At 42.3% G+C, this 16,550-nt stretch overlaps 1 protein-coding gene across 1 annotated transcript; it reads right to left on the minus strand.

The window, feature by feature from the left end:
• On the minus strand, window positions 1–7,458 carry LOC117046382 (transmembrane 4 L6 family member 1-like). Its single transcript, XM_033148181.1, has 5 exons — window positions 7,112–7,458; window positions 4,026–4,118; window positions 3,497–3,642; window positions 1,547–1,703; window positions 1–172 (listed from the first exon to the last, which is right to left on the minus strand). Exons 1-5 carry the CDS (start codon window positions 7,277–7,279, stop codon window positions 158–160), a joined length of 579 nt encoding a protein of 192 aa, XP_033004072.1. The 5' UTR covers window positions 7,280–7,458; the 3' UTR covers window positions 1–157.
• Between the last annotated feature and the right edge of the window lie 9,092 nt (window positions 7,459–16,550).

The raw sequence follows: 16,550 nt of genomic DNA on the forward strand, positions 1-16,550 counted from the left end.
ACAATGATGTTCGGGAACAATGTATGTGACATGAACAGAGTACATATGCTATATAAAACAAGTGCTAAGAATATGTGTTTTGTCTCAGTTCAAAAAATACAGGAATAATTACAGTCAAGTATGAGAAGTTTTCAACCCATTTCCAAGTCCAAGCGTTTTAGCAAGGGCAGGTCTGTAAAAGATTCAAAACACACATTTAATAAATACATGAGAGCAATAGCCCAGAATCCAAAACCCTTATCCATTTATACAATATAGGCAGCCCAATGCAGATTTCACTGAATTCAAGGTCAATTTCAATGGATCATGACTCATTTTTCAGAGCTGATGCACTGATCTGAATGGGGGGAAACTCCCCATTGCTAGATCCCCTGTCGTGATACCAACTTTAGTGTTGGCACCCTTTGGTAGAGTCTGTCATTCACACAGAAAGTAGTGGGGCTTCTTCCTTGTGAGATGTTTCTCACGCTTATACAACAAGATTTCAGTTGATTGACCATCTGATGTTCCCATGAAAAAGAGAAAATGATAGTCACTCAAGGACCAAAGGAACAATGCTCGGAAGTGAAGTGGTTGGTAGACACTCCTTATGAGACCAGGAGGTTATAAAACTAAGTATGGCAGTAAAAGCTCTGGTGACCAAATCATTGAGAAAGTTTGGGAGGAAATTAACATCATGGGACACTTGCACACATTCTCTATTTTCATATGAGTAAATCCCACTTACGTAACATTATGCAACATTTGGGAAAGGCATATTGTAATGCAGTGTTCTTCAACCTTGGGTCTTCGACTACAACTCCCATCATCACTAGCCAGCTGGGCCGGAGGTTGGGGATGATGGGAGTTGTAGTCCAACAACATCTGGGGACCCAAGGTTGAAGAACACCGCTCTAATGCCAAAGCTAAGAGCCACAATCCAAGATAGCACTGAACATACATCACTGCGCTGAAATCTATGGGTTGTGTCCAGATATGTCACACTCAGAGTAGATTCATTGGTACAAATGGTCATGACCAACAAAAGTCAGTTGAATTCAGTGTGTCTACTCCAAACATCACTTAGATGCAACCCTATAAACATGAATGCACTCACCTCTATTTTGGATTGTGGCCAAGCATTTCTAAGTCACACTGAAGCCGAGGGGGAGTGTTTTAAGCACATGCCCAACTCTCTTGAGCGGCAACACTCATTTGGTTGGTGCCCACAAGCTGGATCGATTCTGTGCTGCAAAACCAATTAGTAGTGTTTGGTTCTTTTTGATGTCTGTTTCGCTGCGTTGCAATTGCTAACATTTTATTGGATTTTACATTTTTATGGTACGGCTGCTTTGGGGGCATTGCCCAAAAGGGAGCTATAAATGCAATAAATATAGAAATATACTTTGTATTCGCTGTCCAGACACGAATTTCCTAATGACACAGACATAATGGCCATCCTTGGCTTGCTGAATCAGCTCGTAAAGTGTTATGGGCTGTTTCTGTGTGATCAAATAACCCCAAAAATACTCATTGAAAGCTTTGGGTAGCCTTTAAACACACTTACCTCTTTGTGAACATGGCACACGTCACATGCACCTCCGAGACATCCCCTTATTATGTGAATGGTGCAGATAATTATTTCAATCCCGCTCAGAACAAGCAGGATGGCGAACAGGGTCACGTTCCAGGTAACAAAGCACCTTGGCTCATGGCACGGGTACCTATTGAAAACAATCACAAATATTAATTTGTACCTCTGGAAGTGGGGGAAAGGTGTCACAAGAACAAGAACAAATTGTTCTATTAAATTTAATAGCCTTTGTCCCCGTTTAATATTTTGAAGATATTTGCTCCCTATTTCTGCGCTGCTGTGAATATTCGCTGCTTTTTCAGACAGGGAGGAGGGGAGAGAGAAAAACAGCAGTCAGAAAATCTCCTCACAACACGGTTTTTCCTCCTTGGAGAGGGACTGTCTGCATCTAGAAATAGACAGATCTGTCACTTTTTATTTTTTTCCGTTTCTTGTTTGTTTTCTTTTCTTTCAGTCTTAAGTTCAGTTCTCCACATTTCTGCATCAGTTTGCAATTTTCAAAAAAAAAAAGTCCTCCTGAAAATTCACCCCAAATTTTAGTCCTCAAACAGTGGTACCTTGTTGCTCGAACGGCTTGGCTCCCAAACAAATTGGCTCCCGAATGCCACAAACCCGGAAGTAAGTGTTCCAGTTTGTGAACATTTTTCGGAAGCCGAACATCCAATGTGGCTTCTGTGGCTTCTGATTGAGTGTGGGAAGCTCCTTCAGCCAATTGGAAGCCCCAGAATGGATTAAGTTTGAGAACCAAGGTGTTGTTGTTGTTGTTCAGTCGTGTCCGACTCTACTTGGTATATACATTTCTGTAGGCTCCCCCCCCCCCCGATATACACATTCTTGCAAGCAATCTTCCCTAATGCATTCTTGTACACAAGTTTATTCATTTGTGTGCACCAGGGTTTCCCAAACTTGGGTCTCCAGCTGTTTTTGGACTAGAAGTCCCATCATCCCTAGCTAGCAGGACTAGTGGTCAGGGATGGTGATGAATGACAGGATGCAATACAGTGGTTCTCAAAGGGTGCGGCAGGAGAGTATGGCAAGAGGGGTGGGAATATTCAAGGGCAATCAAAGAAACATTTAAACAATTCATTTGTGTTGATGAGGAAATGAGGGTTTGTTTATCTTGAATTAGACTTAATATAAAAGATTGCCCAGCCAAAGCCAAGTCACACCTCTCATTGAATCTGTATGCATACTTAAAGCATACACACACACACACACACTGTATTTTTCCATGTATAAGACTCTCTCTATTTTGGGGGACTCAAAATTAAGAAAATAAGATGATCACTTATTTTAAACTTCAAAAATTTAGGAAAAAATATAGTCTTATATACGGAAAAATATGGTGTGGAGAGAGAGAGATTGAGAGAGAGAGAGAGAGAGAGAGAGAGAGAGAGAGAGAGAGAGAGAGAGAGAGTTTATAGTTATATTTTGGGGGGTGATTCACATTCTCATGCAGCCACATCATTTTATACTTTCTGGAAGTCCTGTGATCCTACTATATAGTAGTTGTGTTTTATGTTATAAATCAAGCACCACTAGGAGTTTTTCCTTTTTCTTTTCCAATGTATTTCTCATCAATAAAAATTTCAATGTGGCGCAAGCAAATTTTCATTCTGAAAGTGTGGCCCAGAGAAAAAAGTTTGAGAACCACTGTACTACTTAATAATAAAAACCTCCAAGCAGTTTACATAAAATATACCTTTTAAAATGCCAATGTAATCAGACAAGATAGTCTTTAAAAAATCAAAATAAAACCAGCAACAGAGACATAATAGACTCTGATGCCTGGGCAGTACACAAAGGTGTTTGAGCTCCAGCACTCATCATTCTCAGTCCACCTGGCTGGTTGCCCAAGATGATGAGCATTGCAGTCAAAAAGGCACCCTGCTCCTGCAATCTGCCACAGGAAAGCTTACATACCCTCCAGGAGAGTAACACGGACAGCACCCAGTGTGGTCATCAGTGCAACAACAGTAAGGTCTTTCGGCCAAAGCTAAAGCTGAAATGATGAAGCAGTATCCAGCACCGAGAATCCCAACAGCGGCCACCACGACTGATGCCAGCAGCTACAATATGAAAGTAGAAAGAATGGATTCAGGAGAGGCTGGTCAGTTAGGGCAAATGGGGTATTTCCCCACCACTCCAGTCTGCCCTCAGCCAGTCCCATCTCCTTGCCTTCTTGCTTAAGAAATAGTCCGGGCTGTGGTTCTGGTTGTCAGGTTCCTCCTAATCAGTCCAAGTGTAGAACTCAGTAGGGAAGAGGACAACATTAGAAATGGTTGGATCTGACTGCCATTGGCTCTGGCGCCACCTAGTGTTGGCCTCCCTGCCTTCCACCCAACCAGCTGTGATGGGTACCCACCACCAATGAAAGGAATGAACAGCCTCCTCTGAGTTTCAGATTGGGTCTCGCATTTAAATGACTGGCAAAGGGAAAAGCCTCACTTACTGCGCAGTTTCTCCCATGGTGCTCATGGGGAAAGCATCCATGGAAACACCCCTCGTTTTCGAGTCCAATGAGCACAAATGCCGGGATCAACACCTAGGTTTAATTTAAAGACAAACAAACAGTTGTATTGCAAACAATTATATTAGATCAGCAATTGTACCTGCATCCCACATCTCAGTATGAGTTTCTGATTAGTTTTGATCATGCCTACTGATATGGCTCAGCTTACATCTTGTATCCCGTTTATGCCCAATTTCTTCTAGCCAATTAAACCAAAATATTTTTGCAGTTGCCTAATATCAGACCACCGTAATTAATGGATTTGACTGCATCTCCCGAGTCAAACCTTTGGTCCATCTAGTTCAGTGCTGTCAACACTGACCAGCAGCTGCTCTCCAGGGCTTCAGGCAGAAGTTTCAACCAGCCCTGCCTGAAGGTGCCAGGGATTGAATTTTGGACCTGCTGCAGATGCTCTGCCACCAAGCTGCAACCCTCCCTGTGTCATGTATAGTACTTGTGTTTCCATTGTAACAACGGATAACCGGCTGTGTTTATTTAAAAGTGTCAACGTGCCAATTCAAGCTGGTTAGCCAATGGGCTACAGGCTAAATCGAATCTGGCCTAATTTGAAATTAAACTATTCCACTTCTTCCACCTCCTTCATTTGCCCCTCCCCATCACTGCACAAGGGAGAGGTGGCTGCTGAAAAAACCATCGGCCTGAATCAGCTGAGAGGGAATGTTTAGGTTTTGTCATAACTATGTCATGAACCACAGCAGGAGAAGGGATTATTAGTCGGCACCTTCCTAGGCACCTATAATTCTAGGACTGGCCAGCAGGGAGGGGTGCCACCACAGACTTGGCGTCTTGGCCGCAGCGTCACCATCAGGGACAGTGGGAGGGCAAGGTCAGGGAGGTTCAGGTGCATCAACTCAACAGGAGCATTGGTTTACCTTTTTTTGCCATGCCCAAACAGCCTTGACCTTGCTACTGCCCCATTCCCTGACTTTTCCAGCATGCAGCAGCTACACAGCTGCCCAGAGACCATGTCTGCAGCTGCATCCTTCCCCATTGCCAGCTCCTATAGCAAATGAAGGTGGCATATCCTCCTCCAAGTGTCCTGATTTTCCAGGAACGGAACAGTCCCAGAATGGTGAAAGCTTCCGTTTTGATCCTGGAATGTCCCTATTTCCCCCAGCAGTGCTGCTGCATTCTAGCTCAGGCCAGTGCTTGTCCCAAATGGCAGTGGCAGTGGCAGCTGCAAGGGAGCACCCCAGTGCCTCTCCATGGCCGCTGCAGCCGGCCTCCTCCCTTGGATAGCTGGTAGCTGCCGCCACCGAAATATGCCAACTCTGAGGGGCAGGCAGAGTGCAGGGTCTTCCTGGGTGGGAAGAAAGGGGGAGTGGAACAAAGCGCAAGGAGTCTTGATTTATTTATTTTTAATGCTACAATAATAATAATAATAATAATAATAATAATAATAATAATATATTACTTATACTCCACCCATCTGGCTGGGTTTCTCCAGCTACTCTGGGTGGCTTCCAACAAGAGATTAAAAATACATTTTAAAAACTGCTTTGTGTGTCTGCATTTAATCTCGACCCTTTCTAAAATTTCATTACATTGGTACCTCTGGTTACGTACTTAATTTGTTCCGGAGGTCTGTTCTTAACCTGAAACTGTTCTTAACCTGAGGTACCACTTTAGCTAATGGGGCCTGCCATGCCGCTGCCACGCGATTTCTGTTCTCATCCTGAAGCAAAGTTCTTAACCCAAGGTACTATTTCTGGGTTAGCGGAGTCTGTAACCTGAAGCGTCTGTAACTTGAAGCGTCTGTAACCTGAGGTACCACTGTATTGGTGTGTGGTTTGTCTTTTTGAAAATAAAATAAAATCAGGATTAAGGGGTTTCCTCAGCACAATGTGCTGTGTCCTGTTCATGTAATGACAGTGGCACTCATTCTTTCTCTGATAGGAAATACTCTGTGGTGGGGGCAGGGGCAACAAAAAAGTGGGGGGTTGAGGTGGGTCAGTTGTGGGGGAGAGAGAAATGCCCCAATTTTCACCTGAGGAATGTTGGAGGATATGAGGTTGTTGAGGTTTATCAGTTTTGAAGTGAAACAGAGACACCCGAAACCAAGGTAATGGCTTCTACTGTTCAGGAGACACCCTCAGTAACACACACATTTGTGAATTTAAAAAATGCCAACTTTAAAACCAGGAAACTGCCCGACGTGAAACTGACCATTTTGTCAATTGACTGTAGAAAGGCACTCTGTATGTGTGTTTGTCTAAAAGACATCACTTTTGAGATTTGGAATATTTACGTGTCAGTTTTGAAAGCAAAATGAAAGCAGGGGGGAATGGGAGAACAGAGGAAAAGAGCAACTTAATCTTCTCAATACTCTGACAGCATATACTGTAGTAAGTAAATAGTAAGTTTTAGGAAGGAGAGGGTTAGAATTGTGGAAATGCCATTTCCCTCTCCAAAACTGCGTGCTCCCCACCATAAAATAGAATTAGTGCTCAGCAGGAGAAGGCACCAAGGGGGTGAAATATCTATTATTCCATTCCTTATTTCTGAATCTCCCACAACCACCTCACAGAGGCCTCCAATGATTCTGTTCTAGGCTGTCTGGAGCTCTGAGTAAGAGTGCTCTTCTCAGGAGGTGGGGATACACATTTTGTTGCAGGCCCCCACTAGTATCATTCTGGTTAAACTTTCTGGTTTAACTTCAATTCTTCAGCTGATGTCTTGGTGGCTTCCAAGGGATGCCAGCCAAGACACTTTGGTCTTGACTAGAGGAGCAACATCAGTTTAGGACTCTGAAAGGACAGCGAAAGAACAGGTCGATTTTAAAGAAGGGGGGGGGGACCTTGCAGTTCATTTTGTTGGTTTATTGTTCTGCACAACTCTGAATTTTTGAAACTTAAAAAAGGTAAACATAAAAAATATGGCCAAGATTCCAAATCCAGTGAGGCCATGTGGAAATTTTTCTCAAACATGAAATCCAGCAGCTGAGGGAAGAGAAGCATAAGAACATCCATTGTGAGAAAGGAAACATACAGCGATTTGTTACTCACCAAAATACCTCCTCCTATAATGCCATGAAGACAGCCAACGTATCTGCTGAGGTGATTGTGTCTAATTTCTCCATTGGGAAAATAAAGCAGGATATTTGCTATGATGCAGAGCACAGCAAGAATCAGCAGCTTGTACCCAACAAATTTAATGCATCTCCCGTAACACATGTTGCTTGCAGTTTTGTAAATGTTCTGTCAGTCGTTCGAGCCAAGGATCTGCCTGCATGTACCTATCCAAGAGCGAAAAGGGGGAGAGAGAGCTGTGCTCATTCCTTCTTAAATAGCTTGGGCTACCTAGTTACCTGGATGATTATTACACAAAAGCGATGAATGGCCACTGGGACTGAAGAATGTAGGACCTGGGAGAAGCACAGTCTCATTGGCCATTTCCAAATTGCTACAGCGCTTCAGCTGGCCTGAATTTTAACCTTATAGGGATGAATAATGGCATAGGCAATCCCACATGAAGAACAGGTTTCTAGATATAAAGGCAGCTAAAAATTAAAAAAAAACCTGGAAAGGGATGAGAGGAATAAAGAAATGCAATGCTCTGCCAGGAACAATATAAAACTGTTGCTTTTCCAAATATGTCAAAGTGGTTTATGCAGTGCTTTTTTCTGGGGGGACACAGGGGTACGCATACCCCTAAACATTTTGTGAATCTAAGTTTGGCCTCATTGAGGGGCAATATAAGTAGGAAAATGAGAGTACCACTAAACATTTTTTAAGAAATAAAGCACTGGGTTTTACGACACAAAAAGGCTGGAATCATAAAAATGCCACCAAATAAACCCGTTGCTGAATTTTAAAACTATAGGTGAGTGAGAAACCTTTCAGAAGGAAGATATTTATAGAGCATTGGATAACTAAATTTAAGTGAAAACTAATCACATTGATTTCAGCTGGGTTTATTTCTATGCTGTCAAAGAGTTAAGGACCACAGTTTGCCTTGCTTGGATCAAACCAAAGGTCAAGCACGCTGGCTCCTACAATTGCTACTATTCCCCCCTGGAAACCAGAGCAGAACATAGTGAATAATGTCATCTGCTGTTGTTTCTCCCTAACATTATTTTATTAGATTTTTTAAATCTACCCTTCACCACAAGGTTCCAGTAATCAAAGGTATTGTCAGATGATGGAGTCCTGTCTTTATTTCACTTATGTTTCGCCTTTCCTTCAAGGAGCTCAGGGATGGCATACATTGTTCTCCTCCTCTCCATTTTATCTTCATAACAAGCTTTTCGTTTGGTCAGGTTGAAAGAAACTGTGACCAACCTAAGGCCATCTGGTAGCTTCATGGCTGAGTGGGGATTTGAACCCTGGTCTCCCAAGTCCTAATTTAGAGCTCCAACCACTATATCACTCTAGGTTTAGGCAGAGGAGGCCCAGAATGACTACAAAGGTTCTGTCGTGGCAGCAAAGCTTCCAGGCCCACCTTTTGCTAAGGAAATTACAAAAAACGACCCAAGAAAGCTTTCAAATGACTCATTCCTAGCCCATGGCGGCAGTCAGAGAGCAGGTAGCAAACTAGGTGCGAGTGGGAAAACAAGAGAAGCATTTTAGGACTTTGTAGTCATGAAATGGGCAGCTTTAGTTTGTACTAAAATAAATTTATGGCTTTAATTAAAGGTAAATGGGCACTAGTAATGGGGAACACCAGGACATGAAAAACAAAACCCCTGCTGGATCAAGCCAATGGCCCATCTAGTCCAGCATATATAGCCCTGATTTATTGATCTGCAGCCTGATCTTACATTTACTCAAGTGCAAGCCCCACTACGCTTAAAGGACTGCCATTTTTAAGTTGGCAGATCTTAAAAATGGAAAGCGTAATGCTGGTGGTCAACAAAAGAGGTTTAAAGACTCTCTCAAGGCAAATATTAAAAAGTGTTTCCCACTGACAACTGGGAAACACTGGCCTGCAAGCGCTCCAGTTGGAGAACAGCCTTTACCAAAGGTGTCATGGGCTTTGAAGACCTTCAAACTCAGGACGAAAGGGAGAAACGTGCTAAGAGGAAGGCGCGCTTGGCAAATCTCACTGTGATCAACTCCTGACCACAAACCTATGTCCTCACTGTGAAAGGATGTGTGGATCCAGAACTGGCCTCCACAGTCACTTACGGACTCAATGTTAAAACCATGTTTGTGGAAGACAATCTTACTCAGCTACGAGTGATCGCCAAAGAAAGAAAAGGTATGCTTTCCAAAATGTGCTTAGAATGGCAGCCTTCATTGGAAAAGGATATATTTTATTTGAAGTCAGGTTTTGATCTTTCACCTAATGTTACAACACTTAGGAACATTTGTGCAGGGCCCTCCCGAGTTCTGTAGCTGTTGGCCTCAGTGATTTCCTCCAGAACATGACCATATCCTCCCAACCTTATCTGATTAAGCAGGATTTAAGTGACAGGGTTTGGGCTTTGATGAATTTAAGTCAAATGTAAACATAGCCACCGGGTTTCCTACACAGAAGTGGAAGCTGATATCCTACCCTGCTGAATATCCAATTGGCAAGAATTTCCTTTATTATATTGTTTGTGCGTGCATTTTTTAAAAAAACAATCCCTTCAATAGCTGACGTCAGAAATAACTTGCTTCAGTATAAGATTTCAGTGACATCTAAACATCAGAACCGGTTTTGTTTAGCTAGGCCATCAGTTATAACAAGATCGGTTACACTGGACAAGGTGAAAACAGTGAAATGATTAGTGTAAAAACAGATGAGAAACTGCAAGTTTTGGGTGGCTACCTACCTATCATCCACTGCAAAGACGATGCATGGTGAAATTTCAGGATGCTATGTGGGAAGGGAATTCTGAGCAGGATTTCTAATATGCAGGGCTTCTACATATAAGTAGCAGAAACTATAAATCATACTCAATAAGAAAAAGATATGGAAATGATTTTTACAGGTTGCAGACTCTTGCATTTCTTGGTTAACAATTTAAAGTATAACGTGCTGCGCTATATTGTTTTCATTGGGACTTTCTTCCAGATACGGTGTGCATAGAAGTTCAGCCTAAATCATGGGTAGGCAAACTAAGGCCCAGGGGCTGGAATCCTGCCCAATCGCCTTCTCAATCAGGCCCACGAAAAGTCCGGGAATCAGTGTGTTTTTACATGAGTAGAATGAGTGCTTTTATTTAAAATGCATCTCTGGGTTATTTGTGGGGCATAGGAATTCATTCATTATTATTTTTCAAAATATAGTCCGGCCCCCCACAAGGTCTGAGGGGCAGTAGGCCAGCCCCCTGCTGAAAAAGTTTGCTATTATATTATAATAGCTGCCTGTTTTGTAAATCTTACTTTTACTTTGTGACAGCAGAGGGCACTCAGTCTGTGTAAAAAATAAAATAAAAGTCCTATAGACTGATTGCAGCATCACAAAATAAAAGCCAGAGCCAAGAAGAAAAAAAAAGATTGATTGGAAAATGCAAATAATAATAATACTGTGGTTCATTTTCTTGGCTAATTGGACATTAACAGCCACAAAAGCTCAATAGGACTATTTATTTATTGGAAGGTATTTTGAAGCCACTTTTCTGGGCAAGCCCACCCAAAGAGACTTACAATATTTAAACCCTCCTACAATGGGTGAGCAATAAATAGACTATCTGTAAACAATCCTGTAAAAGCAAAATAAAAGAGCACGATTTCCGCAATGCAGTATGACAAAAATGAGAACTTTATTCAAAACAATTCAAGAATATTGTTACACAAGCCCCAATCTCCGAGTGGCCAGAGATCCTAGAGACATCAATACACAATCAGGGGTGGCCAACTTCCAAGAGACAGCGATCTGTTGTTGTTGTTCAGTCGTTCAGTCGTGTCCGACTCTTTGTGACCCCATGGACCAGAGCACGCCAGGCACGCCTATCCTTCACTGCCTCTCGCAGTTTGACAGCGATCTACTCACAGAGTTAAAAACTGGCAGTGATCTACCCCCTTTTGGGGGGTTCAGGTCAAAGTTGATGAGCTTTTTTAAGGGAGGAAAAAAACCACGTTTTTTTAGGGATCCAGGGCAAAAATGTTGAGCTTTTTTGGGGGGGGGCAAACTTGTTGAGCTTCTTGGGGGGGGCAGTGATCTACCAGTGATCTATCACAGACATCCAGTGATCTACCAGTAGATCACGATCTACCTGTTGGACGTGCCTGCCCTAGAAGGACAATCACCGGAGGCCTGTGGTGCCTTTGTGATATATGGCCTTATCCGCACATATAAACAGGATGAACATCAGGTAGAACAGCTTTGGGTACCAAATATTGGATAAGCTGACTGAGGCTGATGGGAGGGGTGTCATGGTCCAACAGAATCTGGGAATCCAAATTGAAGAGCAATTTGCCCCTCCCTCGTATTGTTTTAGTGGGGTACCAAAACCATATATTGTAGGTTATAGTACCATGAGAAGAATTCCCCAGATGATCATATTAAATGGTATTGTTGTGCGAGTGAGATATTTCAGGGCTCCCAGTAGGGTTTGGTTTCCTTGAAATGAAGGTTCGTGGAGGCTGTGGTGTATTTATGAGATATTGTTTTATTTACACACATGTACAACCTAAGCATAGGATGGAAGGGTTCACAACATTAAAAATGTCAACAGATCTTGCCTCCCTGTTAGGTTTCTCATAGAAGCTCCAAACTCATCAAAGAGCAAGACATGTCTCTTGTCTCTCTGGCTATTGTTCTGCAACCTTGCAAGTTGATGTTGCTTCCAACTGGGTGAGAGGAGGTACCCTCACTTGTTTCTATCGCAACAGGGTCACTTCTTTCTAATGTAAATGTCAGTAATTAAGTGGCCAGCTAAGGCCATTACTTTAGTAAAGGAACTGGTTTGTCTGGTTTTCTCTTATATACCGGTATTCTATCTTCACCTGCAGAGGATCATGGGTTTGGAAGGGACTCTTGCATATCATCCAGACCAACACGCCCCCCCCCCAAAAAAAATATTTTTACAGCATAGCCCCCTTTTTTGTTTTCTGGGATCAACAACAACCAGCACCAAGTTAATGGGGCCAAAAGAAACCAGGGTGCTGTGATTAAGAATATTTTATTTGGACCATAGAAACCTGGGTTTGAATTCCTGCACAGTGCTACTGTATTTTTGCATGTGTTTTTGCACATCTCCATACAAACCCTGGGCCCTGCACATCCCAGTTCTAAGGAAACAATGTTTTATCAAGTAGCGAATAATGGATTGGGCATTGTCAGTGCTGCTGTGGGAAGAGGATCTTTGCTACTGCTCAAACGGCATGGAAACGTTACATCTGTTTTACTTTTTTATTACTTTTTACAAAAAAAGCTGCATGGTTGCTCTCCAGCAGACAAGAGGCCCATCCTTCATTTGCCAAATGAGATTTGCACAGCAGATGGAAATTAATTAGTGTCAAGGCAGTCTGGAATAGTTCCTTTCCAGTTCCTTCTTGGCAGCAACCTCTGCTAAAGGGTGGAGTCCTTTGAGCCTGGTACCATGTCTGCATGGTTTGAGCTAAACGATAGCTCAAACAATCAAGGTTCCTTCAGAGACTTCAGCCACGTAATAGACAGATGTAGCAGTCAATACTACATGAGAGCTGGACCATAAAGAAGGCTGAAGAACTGATGCTTTTGAATTATGGAGCTGGAGGAGACTCTTGAGAGTCCCATGGATTGCAAGAATATCAAACCTATCCATTCTTAAGGAAATCAGTCCTGAGTGCTCACTGGAAGGACAGATCCTGAAGCTGAGGCTCCAAGACCTTGGCCACCTCATGAGAAGAGAAGACTCCATGGAAAAGACCCTGATGTTGGGAAAGATGGATGGCACAAGGAGAAGGGGGCGACAGAGGACGAGATGGTTGGACAGTGTTCTCGAAGCTACCAACATAAGTCTGACCAAGCTGCGGGAGGCAGTGAAAGACAGGAGTGCCTGGCGTGCTCTGGTCCATGGGGTCACGAAGAGTCGGACATGACTAAACAACAACAAGCAGTTAATACAGAAATGTTTTTAATAAATACATTAAAATAAAAATACTAGTTTCTCCTGTGACACATTTTAAGGGGTTTTTTTTGTTCATATTTTTCAGTTCTGCGCAAGCAGCAATATTAGCCTTGGAGGCATAATTCAGCATCCTGAAAACCTCATGTTTCATTATTTACTTATATTAAATTAAAACAAGTTTCTAGCTCTTAATAAACCACATCCCCTTGGAGTTAACGTGTTTTCACTCTTGAAAGCCTTTTGGCAATGCCTGTTTTTTGCTGCTGTGCTTTGACTTTACAGTGGTACCCCGGGTTGCGTACGTAATTGGTTCCGGGTTACAGTTCGTAACCCGAAAAGTACGCAACCCGAACAAGTGTGCGAAAAACCCGGAAGTAGCGGTCTGCGCATGCGCAAACTGTGCAGAACACTTCTGCGCATCCGTGCATCGTGCGCGCTCCGTGTTGCACTTCCGGGTTACCGGCGTTTGTAACCTGAAAAGTACGTAACCCGGAGCGTACGTAACCCGAGGTACGACTGTATATGGATTTATTGATTTTCCTAGCTGTTCCATGATTTTGCCTTCTGATGTTAATGGCTAACTGTGATCTACCTTAAGTTTCAGAAAGGTGGGGTAGAAATATTTTACATAAACAAATGGAACCCTATGCCAATAGTGTGGGCGGGAGGTGGGGCTCAATAGCAGCTGATACTCCTCGGTGACTGCAGCAGTCTTAACATCTTGACCACCTGGGGTTGGATGCTGTACATGCCACATCTGGGCATAGAAAAGAGGAAGGATCAGGCAAGTTAGTGGCAAATCCAGAATATGGTCCATTGAAATAGACAACTCCTCAGCCCCAAATTCTTGGGACCTTGCTACTCATTGCTAGAAGATATTATTGAGGTCAAAAAGCTAAGCAAGAAGTAATTATAATAACAGGTCAAATGAATAAGCAGCTCTCTCTAGTAAAGAAGCTAAATATAACCAATTCAGCAATTAACTAATTATTCCACAATTGCCCATCATAATACCAGCCTTTTAAGCATATTTAAGTATGGACTAGCACCTATAAAACAATGATAGGATAATGATCGTGGGACTCACTTGCTGACAGCTTACAGTGGCTGGATGAATTTTGATCTTGAAAAAGTAATTGATGCAGCCTAGGTGTAAACAGAAACAGAAAACAGAAACCAATACTGTGCAGAGAAGCCAATAAATCTAACTCCCTATAAACCTGATGCACTCACCTTTATTATTGATCGTTTTTCATCACTGGCCTGTCCAATGGGAGTTAAGGCTGCATTTCCGCGTACACCTGTTTGGTGTACGCATGATTGCAGTGAAACATATTTCCATGTAAACAAGCATAGGACCAGTTTGCAGATCTGTCTAGGAGGGTTCCCCCACTGCACCCCACCAGGATCTGTTTCCTAAAAAGCTCCTAATGAAAATGTTAAAATGACTGGCTTGTACTGTGTCGTCAAATAGGAGATCATGTTGCAGCTGCAGGCTAGCTACCTCAATCAAGAGCTGAAATGCCACGATAATGGCCACAAAGGGCTCTGAAACTAGATTGCCTTTCCCATATATATTCAAACAATCTTCATTATGGATCCATTAGATCACAGAGATATTGGAGGAAGCCTTCTTAGTTGTGCTATCAGACCAGCAAAAAACTACCTGTTAAATGTGCGCTAATAACATTTTCCACCTGTATCCATGAAACAAAGCCAGAGAGGGAGAGAAATTCATTTTTGCACAACGTTTGTGGGGGGAAGTTATATGTCACATTAAACAGTTGTTATCCCACACTTTCCAGCTAATTGTCCCATCACTTTCCTTGATGGAAAAAGTCCCATTTTTGGAGGGAGGTGGATTTATTGTGCAAGTGCACCAAATCAACTGTAATTCCACAACCTGAATTTGTCAGGTGATTGAATGCCACTCAAAAGTACTGACAGTCTGGAAGCACCCTCTGATATAGTGTAGCTCAGTGAGCAAGAGAGAGGGGGGAGGGGGGAGAGAGGGAGATTCATTCAGGCTAATGCAACACTGTACAGTATTTTTTCCATTCACTTATGCTGATTTGAATAAATCTGTTCTGTTAATTCGATGTTTTTGTCTAGCCACATATCTGCAGCCTAGCCATTTCCCCAGGCTCACAGCTGAAAAAGGAAATGACAGCTTGGACAGCTATAAACAAGCGGTTGTTTACAAAGACTTTTCCCACTCTTGGATATTGCAAAGGCAAAAATGAAATAAATAAATGTATAAATAAGGTACTTTTAAAAGAGGAAGTGGTAGTGTCACCAGCTAGGTGTAAATCATTTGAAAGGTTCCCTCCCAGCTTTAGCTTCCTCAAAAGCAGCCCACAGTTGTTGATTTTAAAAATAAATAAACCCTACTGGTACTGTTCACTAAAGGCAGATAATTTCTGTGTCCATTAGTTTATTAAATTTATATCTCACGTTTCGTGGAACTCTAGGGGACATACATAAAGTTCCCAGGCAATTTCCCATCTTGACACTGTTTATTTTTAACAGAATTGTCCCATGCCTTCAGACATGGGAACACTTAATTACATTATTATTATGGTTTGGGGGAAGGTTCCTACTGCTGCTGCTTGAGAAATTTCAAGCTCCACACTCCTGTGGGTGCACAAAGCTGGTTAAGCCGTTCCGTTCTCGTCATCCACACAAGGACAACAAACTGCTTATTGCAATAATAACTAGATACACACAGCACTATTAATAGAAGACTCTTTATTAAGTAACAAATTGTACCAAAACATGCTACAAAACAGAAAGGTTACATTAAGAAACATATAGACAAATCAATGCAGAAAGGTTTTGTAGCGGATTCATTATTATTATTTTTTTGACTGATTGGATGCTCCTTAGATATTAAAATTCATTAAATTCATTAAGTTAAAACAGGAAAAAAACAAAACAAGGAGAGCTATGTAATAATCAAGAATACCAAAATTGTATCAAAATGCAATAGAAGTGCATGAGCTGTTCAACAGTGTAATGGACTCCCTCGGGAGGTTGTGGACTGTCCTTCATTGGAGAGGTTGGATGGCTATCTGTCATGGATGCTTTAGTTGTGATTCCTGCATTGCAGGGGGTTGGACTAGATGACCCTGGGGGCCCTTCCAACTCTATGATTCTATGAAACACATATAAGCTGTAAACATGATTTTTAAAAGTTTAATAGGTCGGGGGAAGACATTGCTAGTCAGTATTAATAATGTTGGTATCAATTGCCCTTCCTCCTGTCTTTATTAGGAAGTTTACACATTTGCCACGAGGGCAAAACTTGGGACTATTGTAAAAAAAACACACACACACACACTAAACTTTCTGCCCTAATTTTAGGCATCGTTTTTAGCTGCCAGAGCAAACCATGCCAGAACAGGCACTTTCACAGCCGGCCTGCCCAGAGTGCTTTGTTCTGCAGGAAGGACAATCTTTTG

The sequence above is a fragment of the Lacerta agilis genome, chromosome 5 (assembly GCF_009819535.1).
Source record: "Lacerta agilis isolate rLacAgi1 chromosome 5, rLacAgi1.pri, whole genome shotgun sequence".
Classification (NCBI taxonomy): domain Eukaryota; kingdom Metazoa; phylum Chordata; class Lepidosauria; order Squamata; family Lacertidae; genus Lacerta; species Lacerta agilis.